The sequence below is a fragment of the Bombina bombina genome, chromosome 1 (genome assembly GCF_027579735.1).
Source record: "Bombina bombina isolate aBomBom1 chromosome 1, aBomBom1.pri, whole genome shotgun sequence".
Lineage (NCBI taxonomy): Eukaryota > Metazoa > Chordata > Amphibia > Anura > Bombinatoridae > Bombina > Bombina bombina.
Genome location: NC_069499.1, coordinates 1,343,512,028 through 1,343,526,448, shown reverse-complemented (window position 1 = coordinate 1,343,526,448; position 14,421 = coordinate 1,343,512,028). Strand labels below are relative to the sequence as shown.

General features: G+C 39.6%; 1 protein-coding gene across 4 annotated transcripts in view; it reads right to left on the bottom strand.

Annotated features, from left to right (window-relative positions):
• Nucleotides 1–9,677: 9,677 nt before the first annotated feature.
• The window catches only part of CCDC102A (coiled-coil domain containing 102A), a 365,633-nt gene continuing 360,889 nt past the window's right edge, over nt 9,678–14,421 (bottom strand). For all 4 annotated transcript variants that reach the window (XM_053702750.1, XM_053702734.1, XM_053702742.1 and 1 more), the window contains exon 9: nt 9,678–10,293. In XM_053702750.1, coding sequence (XP_053558725.1) covers nt 10,170–10,293 — 124 coding nt within the window. In that variant the 3' untranslated portion in view covers nt 9,678–10,169. The remainder of the gene's footprint in view (nt 10,294–14,421) is intronic.

The window sequence follows — 14,421 nt, the reverse complement described above, 5'->3', positions numbered from 1 at the left end:
TAGATAGATTAAGACAGAGCTCTCATACTATAAAAACTAAGAGAGATAACTTGGAAACAAAATTATTTATTACAATTTCAAATAACTTGAAGGTCTCTGACATTTGGAGACTTCCAAACCCTGAGGCTAGAGATTTTACTTGTCATTCAAGGGCTCATAAATCACTATCGCGGATAGATCTTTTTTTGCTCGATGATAGGCTCTTTAAGTCTAATGTTATCGCAGAAATTTCCCCAATCACTATATCGGACCACGCTCCGATTTCTCTTTATTTCCAACCAAGCTCTATCTCTCCAAGAAACACGCTCTTCCGGTTTCCTCGTTATCTAGCTACGGATATCAAGTTCAAAAATTGGCTTGTAGCCAAATATCGTGAATTTGTAGAATTTAACCATGAGTATATTACTAAACCTGCTATTTTTTGGGAGTCAGCCAAGGCGGTCCTGTGAGGTGATATTCTAGCATACACTATAGCAAGGACAAAAAAACTTAAGGTAAGAGAAAAAGAATTACTGAAATCAGTCACAAACGCTTACAACCAATATATTCTCCGGAAATCTCCCGAGAACTGGATGAGGTACACAACTGCTTTAGTAGAAAGAGACTCGTTTCTTCTTTATCAAACATCTCAGAAAGATCTTAGAATGCAGGCGAAACTATACTGCTTCGGGAGTAAAACTGGGAAGCTTCTTGCGAACCTGGTTAGTCGCGACAGGGCCTCTCCGTTAATAAATTCAATACGATATGAAGGTAAAACTTATAAGACAGCCGAGGAACTTCTCGGCATCTTTACGGATTACTATAAATCTACTTATGCACATAAGACCTCCGATCTTAAACGAGAGGAATTTTGGGGGAAAATTAAATATCCAAAGATAACCTCTGAAATGTTAGATCAGATATGTGCCCCGATAACTGAGACTGAAGTATCTGCCTCAATTAAGAATCTCGCTCTCAATAAAACCCCGGGCCCGGATGCCCTTCCAAATGAATTTTATAAGATTCTAATGACCGAAAAAACACCACACCTAACCTCACTTTTTAATTATCTCTACATCAAAGGTAACACCCCTTCCTCTGACTTTGTGGCCTCATTTACTTCTCTTATTCTTAAACAAGGCAAAGATCCAGTCGAAAAAGAGTCCTACAGACCAATTGTGCTTCTTAACACGGATTACAAACTCTTATCAGCGATATTGGCGCATAGGCTTCAATCTCATCTGTCCACTATCATACATCAGGACCAAGCTGGCTTTTTGATGAAACGTAATTCTTCAGCCAAAATAAGAGAAGTGTTCCTTGCAATAGATTACTTCAAAGCAGGGGAGGGGCAGCGAGAGGTGGGCAGAGAGGCTTCCTCAGACCTGGCAATTATATCAATAGACGCAGGTAAGGCATTCGACTCAGTTCACCATGACCATATAGAATTCACTTTACAACAATTTTGGCTTACGGGCCATTTTCTGAATTTTTTTTTAACAATCTATATAAGAATGTCTACACGAGAATCATAGTCAATGGCTCCCTTACCCAGGTTATAAAACTGGAGAAAGGTACAAGGCAGGGTTGTCCTCTCTCCCCGCTTCTATTTGATTTGGCCATCGAACCCTTGCAAACCAAATTCGTCAGCAGATAGAGGGGATTAAGATCAATAGAAAAGTCTTGCAAACAGCACTTTATGCTGATGATGTACTAATATACATGTCAAAAATGCCATGCTCTATCTGAATCACGAAAGAAAATATTTGGGTTCAGTGTCCCTTTAATTAATAAGGAAGAAAGTCGCATTTGGACCTATCTGCCTAGGCATACCACGCACATCATTTTCTAATTAAATTAACTATTAATCTGCTATTCTGAGGTTTGCAAAACCTAGCACTGTAATGTAACTGCCACATGTCTGTTTAACTGTACTGTATGTATTTTATCGTACTTTTATATTTTGGGGGGGGGGTGCTTGATAGGGTGTGTGGGGGGGCCCTTGAGAGTTATAATTTTTTTAAAGTAACACAGCGGTTATTAAAATGATAGAACTACAGCTCTAGTACGCAGAATAAGGATATATTGCGGGTTCCCTTCCGGGGTCTAATGGCCAGGGCCTGGGATGGGACTTGAGCAAAAATCTTGCATGGGTGATAAAGCGTACATCAAGCAGTAGCAGAAACTTTAAGTTCTGCTACCATATATATAAGCACTAAAATGTGGGAAAGAATCCATTAATACACAACATTAAAGTGGCAAATAATGCTCAATCCAGATAAAATAAGTAAATGAAGTAGCACATGACATTACAACCTAGATGCAAATACATACAAAGAGACCCTCTCCCAAATCCATAATTAGAGATAGAACTCTTCTATATAGTTACAAATTTATTATCTATATAGTTATGGAAGGCTAACATTTCAGGTGTGTCCAGTTCAGGCGCATACAGCATTTTATCTAAGTTAATCCTGTTACTTTTTTTGAAGCTGCATTTTTTCTTTTCCTTGTTTTTATATCTTTATAGTGTTTTATATCGACCCCTAGAAACAATTTTCATCAATTATTATGGTCCAAGAGAGGCCTGTATTACATAATCAGGGGAAATAAAGATAAAAATGAGGAATAATTCCAATTATGTAATCTAAACTAGACATGATGTAAATGTATGAAAAATGTATAGTTTTCATGTTGTTTTGTAAATATTACCAATCCACAATAAAAAAAAAAGCATGTCCCTCGGGACAGGTGATCTGGACAGAGCCACCAAGAGAACGATTCTCTCGACCGGTTGTCCAGAAAGATCTGTTGAGACAGATCCGAATGATTGTCGTTCCACTGTCTCAGCATGCACAACTGTAATGGTCTGAGACGGAACCTGGCAAATGGAATTATGTCCATGCTGGACACCATGAGACCAAACACCTCCATACACTGCACCACAGAGGGCCTTGAGGAGGTCCGGAGGGCAAGACATGCCGAAGCTAGCTTGCATCGTCTCTGGTATGAAAGAAATATCCTCATGACTAGTGAGTCTATTATTGTGCCCAGGAATTCTACCCTGGTACTTGGAATAAGTTTATCTTCCATCCATGGAATCTAAGAAGAGAGAGAAGAGATTCTGAATGTTCTTCCGCTAGAGAAAAGGATGGTGCTTGTACCAGAATATTGTCCAAGTAAGGTGCTACTGCAATACCCTGGTTTCTGGCCACGGCAAAAGAGCACCCAGAACCATTGTGAAAATGATTGGGGCAGTAGCTAGGCCAAACGGAAGAACAATAAACTGGAAGTGCTGCTCCAGGAGGGCAAACCTTAGGAACTGAAAGTGTTCCCTGTGGATTGGGACATAAAGGTTAGCATCTTTCAGAGCTATAGTGGTCATGAACTGTCCCTTCTGAACTAATGGAAGGATAGACCTTATCGTCTCCATTTTGAACGAGGGGACGTTCAGAAACTTGTTTAAGCAGTTTAGGTCCAGAATCGGGTGGAAAGTTCCCTCCTTCTTTGGGACCACGAAAAGGTTTGAGTAGTATCACAAGCCTCGTTCCTAATGGGAACCGGTACAATGATTCCTAAGGGAGACAGATCCCGAACGCACCCCAGAAAGGCATCTCTCTTTTCTGGTTTTGATAACAGATTTGAGAGAAGGAACCTGCCCTTGGGTGGAAGATTCCGAATGTTCTTCTGCTAGACGAAAGGATGGTGCATGTACCAGAATATCGTCCAAGTAAGGTGCTACTGCAATACCCTGGGTTCTGGCCATGGCTAAGAGAGCCCCCAGAACCTTTGTGAAAATTCTTGGGGCAGTAGATAGGCCAAACGGAAGAGCAATAAACTGGAAGTGCTGGTCCAGGAAGGCAAACCTTAGGAACTGAAAGTGTTCCCTGTGGATTTGGGCATGAAGGTAAGCATCCTTCAGATCTACAGTGGTCATGAACTGTCCCTTTTGAACTAAGAATAGACCTTATCGTCTCCATCTTGAACGAGGGGACATTCAGAAACTTGTTTAAGCACTTTAGGTCCAGAATCGGGCAGAAAGTTCCCTCCTTCTTTGGGACCACGAAAAGGTTTGAGTAGTATCCCAAGCCTTGTTCCTCTATGGGAACCGGGACAATGACTCCTAAGGAAGACAGATACCGAATGCATCCCAGAAAGGTATCCCTCTTTTCTTATTATGATGACAGATTTGAGAGAAGGAACCTGCCCTTGGGTGGAAGAGACTTGAACCCAATTCTGTAACCCTGAGCAATGACCTCCAGGACCCAAGGATCCTGCACATCCCTGAACTAAGCTTCTGAGAAGAGCGAAAGTCTGCCCCCTACCTGATCCATAGACGGACCGGGAGCGACCCCTTCATGCTGATTTTGTCTCAGCGGGCTTCTTGCTCTGCTTGGACTTATTCCAGGACTGAGCTGGCTTCCAAGTCTTAGGTTGCTCGGTCTTAGCGGAGGATTGCTGACGCTGGGATTTATCAGAACGAAAATTATTAGATTGTCCTTTAGATCTGTTCTTTTTATCTTGCAGTAGGAAGGCACCCTTGCCCCCTGTAACCATGGAAATAATGAAGTCCAGGCAGGCCTGGACCAAACAAAATCTTACCCTTGAATGGAAGGGAAAGGAGTCTGGACTTGGAAGTCATGTCCGCAGACCAGGACTTTAGCCACAGAGCCTGGTGGGCCTGAACAGAGAACCCAGCAGATTTAGCATTTAAACTAATAATTTGCATATTCGCATCACAAATAAAAGAATTAGCGACCCTTAAGTCTATCGAGAATAATATCGAGGGGACCTTCTACCTCGATCAAGGAGTCACACCAGTAGGTAGCCGCTCCCGCAACCGCGGCAACTGCCGCCGCTGGTTGAAATAAATATCCTGAATGTTGAAACAACTTTCTTAACAGAGTTTCCATCTTTTTATCCATGGGCTCTTTGAACGACGAGCTATCCTCCAGTAGGATAGTAGTGCATTTTGCAAGCATGGAGACAGTGCCATCCACCTTAGGGACGGAACCCCACAACTCCAAATGAGAGTCCAGGACCGATTCTTAAAGGCAGACGAAGGGGTGAAGGAAGTACCAATCCTCTACCATTTGTTCTTAATAATGTTTGCCATTTTTACAGGAATAGGGAAAGTCTGAGGAATAACCCTGTCTTCGTAAACTCTATCCAGTTTAGGAATTAAAGGTTCTTCAGGCAGTTTGGCCTCTGGAACCTCTAAGGTAGCCAGAACTTCCTTTAAAAGAAAGCGCAAATGCTCCATCCTAAATCTAAAATCTGGTTCCTCCGCAATAGGAGGGTTAGAGGCAGCCGATTCAGACCAGAATGTTCACACTCTGAAGTATGAGAAAGAACGTCATCATCAGATAACAGTCCATCAGCTATAGCCAATAAACTAGATGATGACCCCTGGGAAGGATAGCAATATTTGAACTTTCACTTGCGGTTAGCAAGGCGAAGTAAAGCACCGCCATTTGTAACTGCGCAGTGAAGTCGAAGTAAAAGGCCTCCTCCAGATGGAGGATCAGGCGTGGTATGGGAAACTGCATGTGTATTAAGAGATGAATGCAGGGTGCGCACCTCACAGGACAGGGACCCCTCAGAGGTGGAAGGCTCAGTGGTATCAAATATGTTAACCTTCTGTAACATAATCACTTTTTCTAGGCATGTGGAACATAATTAAGAGGGTGGGTATACCTCGGCCTCCTTACAATATAAACAGGCATTAGACTTAGGTATAGAGGGAGTACCCTCTAAAACGTCAGAGTCCTCCATAGCTATGGGCTATGTCCTATAGCTATGGACGTTATATAAAATATAAAAACGGCACCTTTATACCCCCAATGGCTGGGGCACTCACCACCTCCTATGACCCAGGCACACAGAGCAAACCGCTTCTCTCCTATAACCAGCACGGTCAGAGAATAGGAAGTGAAACTACGACCACACCCGGTCACATGGTGCGCAACCTAGGACCGCCTCCGCTAGGGAAAAGCGCGCCAAGCTTGTAAAGCTGCGCGGCTCTAAAGTGAAAGTAACCTGTATGTTCCAACATCAGCCTATGAGCCTAAACAAAAAAAATCTCACACACAATGCAGTATAAATCAAATAAAAATGTATGAGATTAATCCCCACTCAGGAGATATTAACCCTTGATTCTATACAGATAAAAGGAGCCACACTGTGACCCTGTCTTCTAGCGTTACCATATGTGTAAAAAATGAAACAATATTACCGGAATTTATGCTATGGAACAGAAACACAGCCTCTCAAGTGTGTGTCTTGTAGCATCGCTCCTGACATGGACTTGAGTGATGAAAGCAGGCAGTGAAACTCATCAACACTGATTGCTTAGGAGCTGTTAATAAGAGTCTGGATGGATTCACAATAAGACTCTCCCTGCATCTCCAGACTCTAACTTTCGTCAATGCTCTCACTGAGAGGCTGACAAGACTACCTAAAACTCCAGTCCCATTTCAAAAGGTAGATACCCTTCATAAGGAACTACTCCAAATCTTCTGACACTTCTCTGCCAACCTCCTGTGACGAAAGGCAAAGAATGACTGGGATATGAGGAAAGTGAGGGAGGTATTTAAGCCTTTGGCTGGGGTGTCTTTGCCTCCTCCTGGTGGCCAGGTTCTGTATTTCCCACAAGGAATGAAGCCGTGGACTCTCCTCATATTAATAAGAAAACTAAATTTATGCTTACCTGAAAAAGTATTTTCTTTCAGGATGATGAGAGTCCATAGGTTGGAGAACAGCTTTGTCATTACAGAAGATTAAAAAAGGAGACTCACAAGATAAAGCAGACTCAGAAACACATCTATCTGAAGAGATAGCCACAAGAAAAATAAAGCAATATTAGGTCTAAATCGTGCATAGGTTCAAATGGGGGACCTTGCATTACTGAAAGAACTACATTTAAAATCCAAGGGGAAGAGATGGGTCTACAAATGGATGAATTCCCACCAAAGCTTGTACAAAAGTCTAAACATCTGGAAGTTTTCCCAACTTTTCTGTGAAAAAGAACAGACAAAGCCCATTCCAAAATAAAAAAACCCATAACAAATATAGTCCTTAAAAGAGCCTTTTGTAGGGCATTTTTTAGTGGGAATAAGTATAACGTTTTATTTTTAGGTAATTTGTTATTTTATTTTTTTTAAAGGTAAGGTTAGGTTTTTTTTAATTTTTCAGATACGTTTATTTTAAAGGTAGTTTTTTTTTTCGTGTAAAGTTAAGGTTAGTCTGTTTTTGGGTAATTTAGGGGGTTTAGATGTTGGGTTACTTTAATGTGGGGTGTGTGGCGGTTTAGGGGTTAATAGTGTAGAGGGGTCGTTTGTGATGTGGAGGAGGCGGTTTAGTGGTTAATAGTCTAATTTAGTGCGTTTGAGCGATCGCATTTACTTTCATCTTGTAATATCCATATAAAATATGGGGAGCATAAATTTGAGATTTGGATTTGAGCATAAAGAACAGTGATCTTGTGATCACGTTTACGCTCCATGTGTTAACGATAGCGATCCACTCGTAATCTAGCCTCAGTTACTAACCACTACATTTATTGCTACGACTAATACACTTCAAAGATTATCCTTGTAGCTTTTTAAATTAGGCTATACCTAGGGAAGATGCAGAACTAGTTTTATTACTTCTATATGCCAGACACAGGCATCCTACCCGCACTGATTTTTAGCAAAGCTGCACCTCTCCCTCGTACCTGCAAAAAAAAAAACAACAACACTGCAGCCAGCTATACTGTGTACTGCATTTTTACTGAGTTTGGAAGTGTTGTTTTTAAAACAACATCACATTTTCTTGACGTATTATCTTAAATTGACATTAGGTAATATAAAATGATAAATCTTATATATATAAAAAAACTCTGCAATATACTTTCATTATTTATTTTGTCCCCTTTAAGTGTAATTCCATTCTGAATTTGTGAGCTTTTCAGTTCCTGTTAGAAATGGAAGTGCAGAACACTGTTATATTCCACACAGTCATTGGCTGTACACTCTAGTGACTTATTTATAACGATCTCTAATTGGCCACAGCAGAGGAGGTAACCTAAGGATACAACATGGCAGCTCCCATGGTTTTATAGACAGTAAAACTTTACACTTATTTTGTCAATATTTAAACAGCTAATACAACTTTAAAAAATATTACTACATGTTATTGTCAGACTAATCTTTTCTTTTTATTTAGTGTTTAATGTCCCTATAATTATAGTATGAGAAATAACTCTCCGATGAGCACACAATATATTTGATTGCAAAGTTTCTTTGTCTGTAAAAATTGCACTAACCGATGTACATACCAATGCTATGTTTGCTTCATTAACAAAAATAAATAAAAGAAAAATTAATTTAATTAAGACGTACAGTTGTGCTCATAAGTTTACATACCCTGGCAGAATTTATGATTTCTTGGCCATTTTTCAGAGAATATGAATGATAACACAAAAACTTTTCTTTCACTCATGGTTAGTGTTTGGCTGATCAATCAACTGTGTTTAATCTTTTTAAATCATTATGACAACAGAAACTACCCAAATGACCCTGATCAAAAATTTACATACCCCAGTTCTTAATACAGTGTATTGCCCCCTTTAACATCAATGACAACTTGAAGTCTTTTGTGGTATTTGTGGATGAGGCTCTTTATCTTCTCAGATGGTAAAGCTGCCCATTCTTCCTGGCAAAAAGCCTCCAGTTCCTGTAAATTCTTGGGCTGTCTTGCATGAACTGCACGTTTGAGATCTCCCCAGAGTGGCTCAATGATATTGAGGTCAGGAGACTGAGATGGCCACTCCAGAACCTTCACTTTATTCTGCTGTAGCCAAAGACAGGTCGACTTGGCCTTGTGTTTAGGATCATTATCATGTTGGAATGTCCAAGTATGTCCCATGCGCAGCTTCCGGGCTGATGAATGCAAATTTTCCTCCAGTATTTATTGATAACATACTGCATTCATCTTGCCATCAATTCTGACCAAATTTCCTGTGCTTTTGTAGCTCACACATCCCCAAAACATCAGCGATCCACCTCCGTGCTTCACAGTAGGAATGGTGTACCTTTCATCATAGGCCTTGTTGACTCATCTTCAAATGTAGCGATTATGGTTGTGGCCAAAAAGCTTAATTTTGGTCTCATCACTCCAAATGACTTTGTGCCAGAAGGTTTGAGGCTCGTCTCTGTGCTATTTGGCATATTTGCATATTCTCTGAAAAATGGCCAAGAAATCATAAATTCTGCCAGGGTATGTAAACTTATCAGCAGAATATTATCTAAAATACTCCAATGTAAAGTGAGAACATAGTTTAGCCTTGTCTTTAATAATGTCCAGATCCAATGGTCACTGTGTTGATATTGCATTATAATCTTTTATTTCACTGATCACATCCCTTTAAATGTCTCTACTTTTGCCTCCCCAGTGCCCCCAAGTTAATCTCACTGACCCACTGGCCTCCCAGAATGCCACTTATATGCTCCACCCACCCGCCTTGCTTCTAAAAATTGAATTTGCTCACCCAAAAGTCAACAACACAGCAAACCATCATGTTGTAACAAATGGAGGTTATCATGCATATACTCTGGTCAGCTGGAGTAAAAGTAAACAGTCTGAAATAACATCTTTTTTTTTCAATTAAATCCTACAGACAAACAGTTTTAGTTGTCTATTACACAAAAAGAGACTTTTTTTTTTTTTTTACACAAAAGTATTTATTTGGCAGAATAGGATGCAATATGGTTATTTTCAGTAACTGAAACTAGAGCTTTAAAATATAAAACATCAAGCATAGGGTTAACAGAGAGATTTACATTTCTTTAATTTATGTTCAGACTGATCACTAACAGTAAAATATTGACCATAAATGTTCCAGGAAAACTGGATAAATTATATTAACTTTAGCTTGAGCGTTCTTGAGTCCTATTACCTTTAGGAATATCTCCCCATAACACCACTGCCCTTTTCGTTGTATTTACTAATTCATGACACAGATATATATATATATTTATATGTATGTGTGTTTGTGTTACATAACCTTGGTAAAGAAACCCATAGCTGGCTCCCCCAGTTTTCCACACTACTCAGGCAATGTGTGTCACAGAATGTTCAACTTGTACTGAAATACAAGGCTTGCTCCCTATCAAAAGTGGGACTGTAATTGTGACCCACAAAAGCTCTTAGGGAATTTGGATTTGAAGATCTTCCTCGTCCAGGTCGCTGCCTGTCTCACCAGCCTCATCATTTCCAAACCTAGAAGTACGTAGCTTCCCGAACATAGGTGGGTTCTGTTGTCTCCGCAGCCTGCAAAATAGAGGAAGCAGCAGTGAGGCTGAGCTATCCATCTCATTCATGTGCGGTTATAAGATACACTAACCAGAATCCTCAGCGCTTAAGTGCTCACTGAATGGGGATTGAATCACTGGCTGGGAAAGCAACATTAATTGCATACAGTTAATGGATCTTTAATGTGCGCTCAGTAATAATAAAGATAATTACAAGGAGACACGTCATCTGTGGGTCCAGTAAAAACAGACAAGGGGGAGGACAAGCAAAACAGTACAATGGAAAAGATTGTTCTCATTTTAAGACTGTATTTTTAATTATTCATATTCTGAATTTTGTTATGAAATACCTCTGCATGGAGAAGGAAAAACAAAGGTATAAATTACACATAATGAGAACCTAATATCCCTGGGCTCATGCCATGTGATTGAGACAGGAGAATAAATATGTTTGAAATCTCTAGGGATAAAACATCAAATCTACAATGAAAATTGCACAGCGTGTCATTTGCTATTATTTCTGATATATTTATATCCTTAATGATTCTTGGTGCAGCACAGAACACCGCTTGACCGTGTATCAGTCTGCATGAGTTCTGAAACATTATAAGATCGTACATTATTTTGACAGCAACTGCAAAGCCTACTTTGAAGATTCTCATTAAACCTCAAGTGGTGAAAGGGTTACAAACTGGCAGGGGAAGCAGGGGGTGGCACAAACAAATAAATTAAGTGTCAACAATTTAATACGCAAGATCATTCTTTAGAATAGCATGAAAGAGTAAATCATTCTTTTTCACTTTTCTACAAAATGTTTTATCAAAAAATTAAATAAAATGAATAAAAATATTTACATTAACTAGATTTCCTTTTATCTTCTATTCAGCCAAAGTGTTTTTTGTTGCGTAAGAAGAGCAGTTGATAGGATTTATTTTTAAGCAAGGTTGTCAACTACAAATTTAGGATTTTTAAATATTCTACACTGTATGAATCTATGTGAAATTCAGGTCTTTTTGGGGTCTTTATTTTTCCCTGGCAAAATTTGAATACCTGTAAATATCATTCAGTTTGTCTTATTAGGTGAAAGGAATTTCCATAATAAATGGATTATTAGACAGAAAAATAAATAAAGGTAGTGTAGGGTCGATAGTCTGAAACAAATTAGTTCATATCATTTTTCAACTGTTATGGCCCTTTAACAAATTAATTTATTTAGTCAGACGTGACCAAGCGTTTGCATTCAACTGTATCCCATCAGGATGCTGAAGGAAGAAGCCTGAAGGAAGGGATAGGATGGGACTGTGCTGGATGTACCAGAACTGTTTTATAACTCTTTGTTTGTACAATCACCAAGTGGGGAGTTATAGAGACATGTTTACCGGCATTAGTACCCAGATAAAGGCTCAATATTCTGTGTATTTTAAATAGTTTTAAATAAATGTTGTCAAAAGGAGACCTGAATTCCTTGGAGCTATTACCTTTGAGCTAATCGAAGAGCGTGAGTACCAGTGTTCTTATAAAGTGTATTGTCTATTATGTTACAGTGTTGTGCTATATTCCTGTATTCTCCTTTTTTTCTTTTGAGGATTGTAGATGGTTAAAGGGACACTGAACCCAAATTTTTTCTTTCGTGATTCAGATAGAGCATGACATTTTAAGCAACTTTATGTAAGAACTTACCTGATAAATTCATTTATTTCATATTAGCAAGAGTCCATGAGCTAGTGACGTATGGGATATATATTCCTACCAGGAGGAGCAAAGTTTCCCCCTCACTACACCCACAAATCAGTTTAACGAATAGCCAAGAAGTGGGGTGATAAGAAAAAAGTGCGAAAGCATAAAAAATAAGGAATTGGAATAATTGTGCTTTATATAAAAAAAATCATAACCACCACAAAAAGGGTGGGCCTCATGGACTCTTGCTAATATGAAAGAAATGAATTTATCAGGTAAGTTCTTACATAAATTATGTTTTCTTTCATGTAATTAGCAAGAGTCCATGAGCTAGTGACGTATGGGATAATGAATACCCAAGATGTGGATCTTCCACGCAAGAGTCACTAGAGAGGGAGGGATAAAATAAAGACAGTCAATTCCGCTGAAAAATTAATCCACACCCAAAACAAAGTTTAAATCTTATAATGAAAAAAACTGAAATTATAAGCAGAAGAATCAAACTGAAACAGCTGCCTGAAGTACTTTTCTACCAAAAACTGCTTCAGAAGAAGAAAACACATCAAAATGGTAGAATTTAGTAAAAGTATGCAAAGAAGACCAAGTTGCTGCTTTGCAAATCTGATCAACCGAAGCTTCATTCTTAAATGCCCAGGAAGTAGAGACTGACCTAGTCGAAGGAGCTGTAATCCTTTGAGGCGGAGATCTACCCGACTCAACATAAGCATGATGAATCAAAGACTTTAACCAAGATGCCAAGGAAATGGCAGAAGCCTTCTGACCTTTCCTAGAACCAGAAAAAATAACAAATAGACTAGAAGTCTTTCTGAAATCTTTAGTAGCTTCAACATAATATTTCAAAGCTCTAACTACATCCAAAGAATGCAACGATCTTTCCTTAGAATTCTTAGGATTAGGACACAATGAAGGAACCACAATTTCTCTACTAATGTTGTTAGAATTCACAACCTTAGGAAAAAATTTAAATGAAGTTCGCAACACCGCCTTATCCTGATGAAAAAACAGAAAAGGAGACTCACAAGAAAGAGCAGATAATTCAGAAACTCTTCTAGCAGAAGAGATGGCCAAAAGAAACAAAACTTTCCAAGAGAGTAATTTAATATCAAGCGAATGCATAGGTTCAAACGGAGGAGCTTGAAGAGCCCCCAGAACCAAATTCAAACTCCAAGGAGGAGAAATTGACTTAATAACAGGTTTTATACGAACCAAAGCCTGTACAAAACAATGAATATCAGGAAGACTAGCAATCTTTCTGTGAAAGAGAACAGAAAGAGCAGAGATTTGTCCCTTCAAGGAACTTGCAGACAAACCTTTATCCAAACCATCCTGAAGAAACTGTAAAATTCTAGGAATTCTAAAAGAATGCCAAGAAAAATGATGAGAAGAACACCAAGAAATGTAAGTCTTCCAGACTCGATAATATATCTTTCTAGATACAGATTTACGAGCCTGTAACATAGTATTAATTACAGAGTCAGAGAAACCTCTATTACTGAGAATCAAGCGTTCAATCTCCATACCTTCAAATTTAAGGATTTGAGATCCTGATGGAAAAAAGGACCTTGCGATAGAAGGTCTGGTCTTAACGGAAGAGTCCACGGTTGGCAAGCAGCCATCCGGACAAGATCCGCATACCAAAACCTGTGAGGCCATGCTGGAGCCACCAGCAGAACAAACGAACGCTCCTTTAGAATCTTGGAAATCACTCTTGGAAGAAGAACTAGAGGCGGAAAGATATAGGCAGGATGATACTTCCAAGGAAGTGACAATGCATCCACTGCTTCCGCCTGAGGATCCCTGGATCTGGACAGATACCTGGGAAGCTTCTTGTTTAGATGAGAAGCCTTCAGATCTATTTCTGGAAGTCCCCACATTTGAACAATCTGAAGAAATACTTCTGGGTGAAGAGACCATTCGCCCGGATGTAACATTTGGCGACTGAGATAATCCGCTTCCCAATTGTCTATACCTGGGATATGAACCGCAGAAATTAGACAGGAGCTGGATTCCGCCCATACCAGTATTCGAGATACTTCTTTCATAGCCAGAGGACTGTGAGTCCCTCCTTGATGATTGACATATGCCACAGTTGTGACATTGTCCGTCTGAAAACAAATGAACGACTCTCTCTTTAGAAGAGGTCACGACTGAAGAGCTCTGAAAATTGCACGGAGTTCCAAAATGTTGATTGGTAATCTCGCCTCCTGAGATTCCAAAACCCCTTGTGCTGTCAGAGACCCCCAAACAACTCCCCAACCTGTCAGACTTGCATCTGTTGAGATCACAGTCCAGGTCGGAAGAACAAAAGAAGCCCCCTGAACTAAACGATGGTGGTCTGTCCACCACGTCAGAGAGTGTCGTACAATCGGTTTTAAAGATATTAATTGAGATATCTTTGTATAATCCCTGCACCACTGGTTCAGCATACAGAGCTGAAGAGGTCGCATGT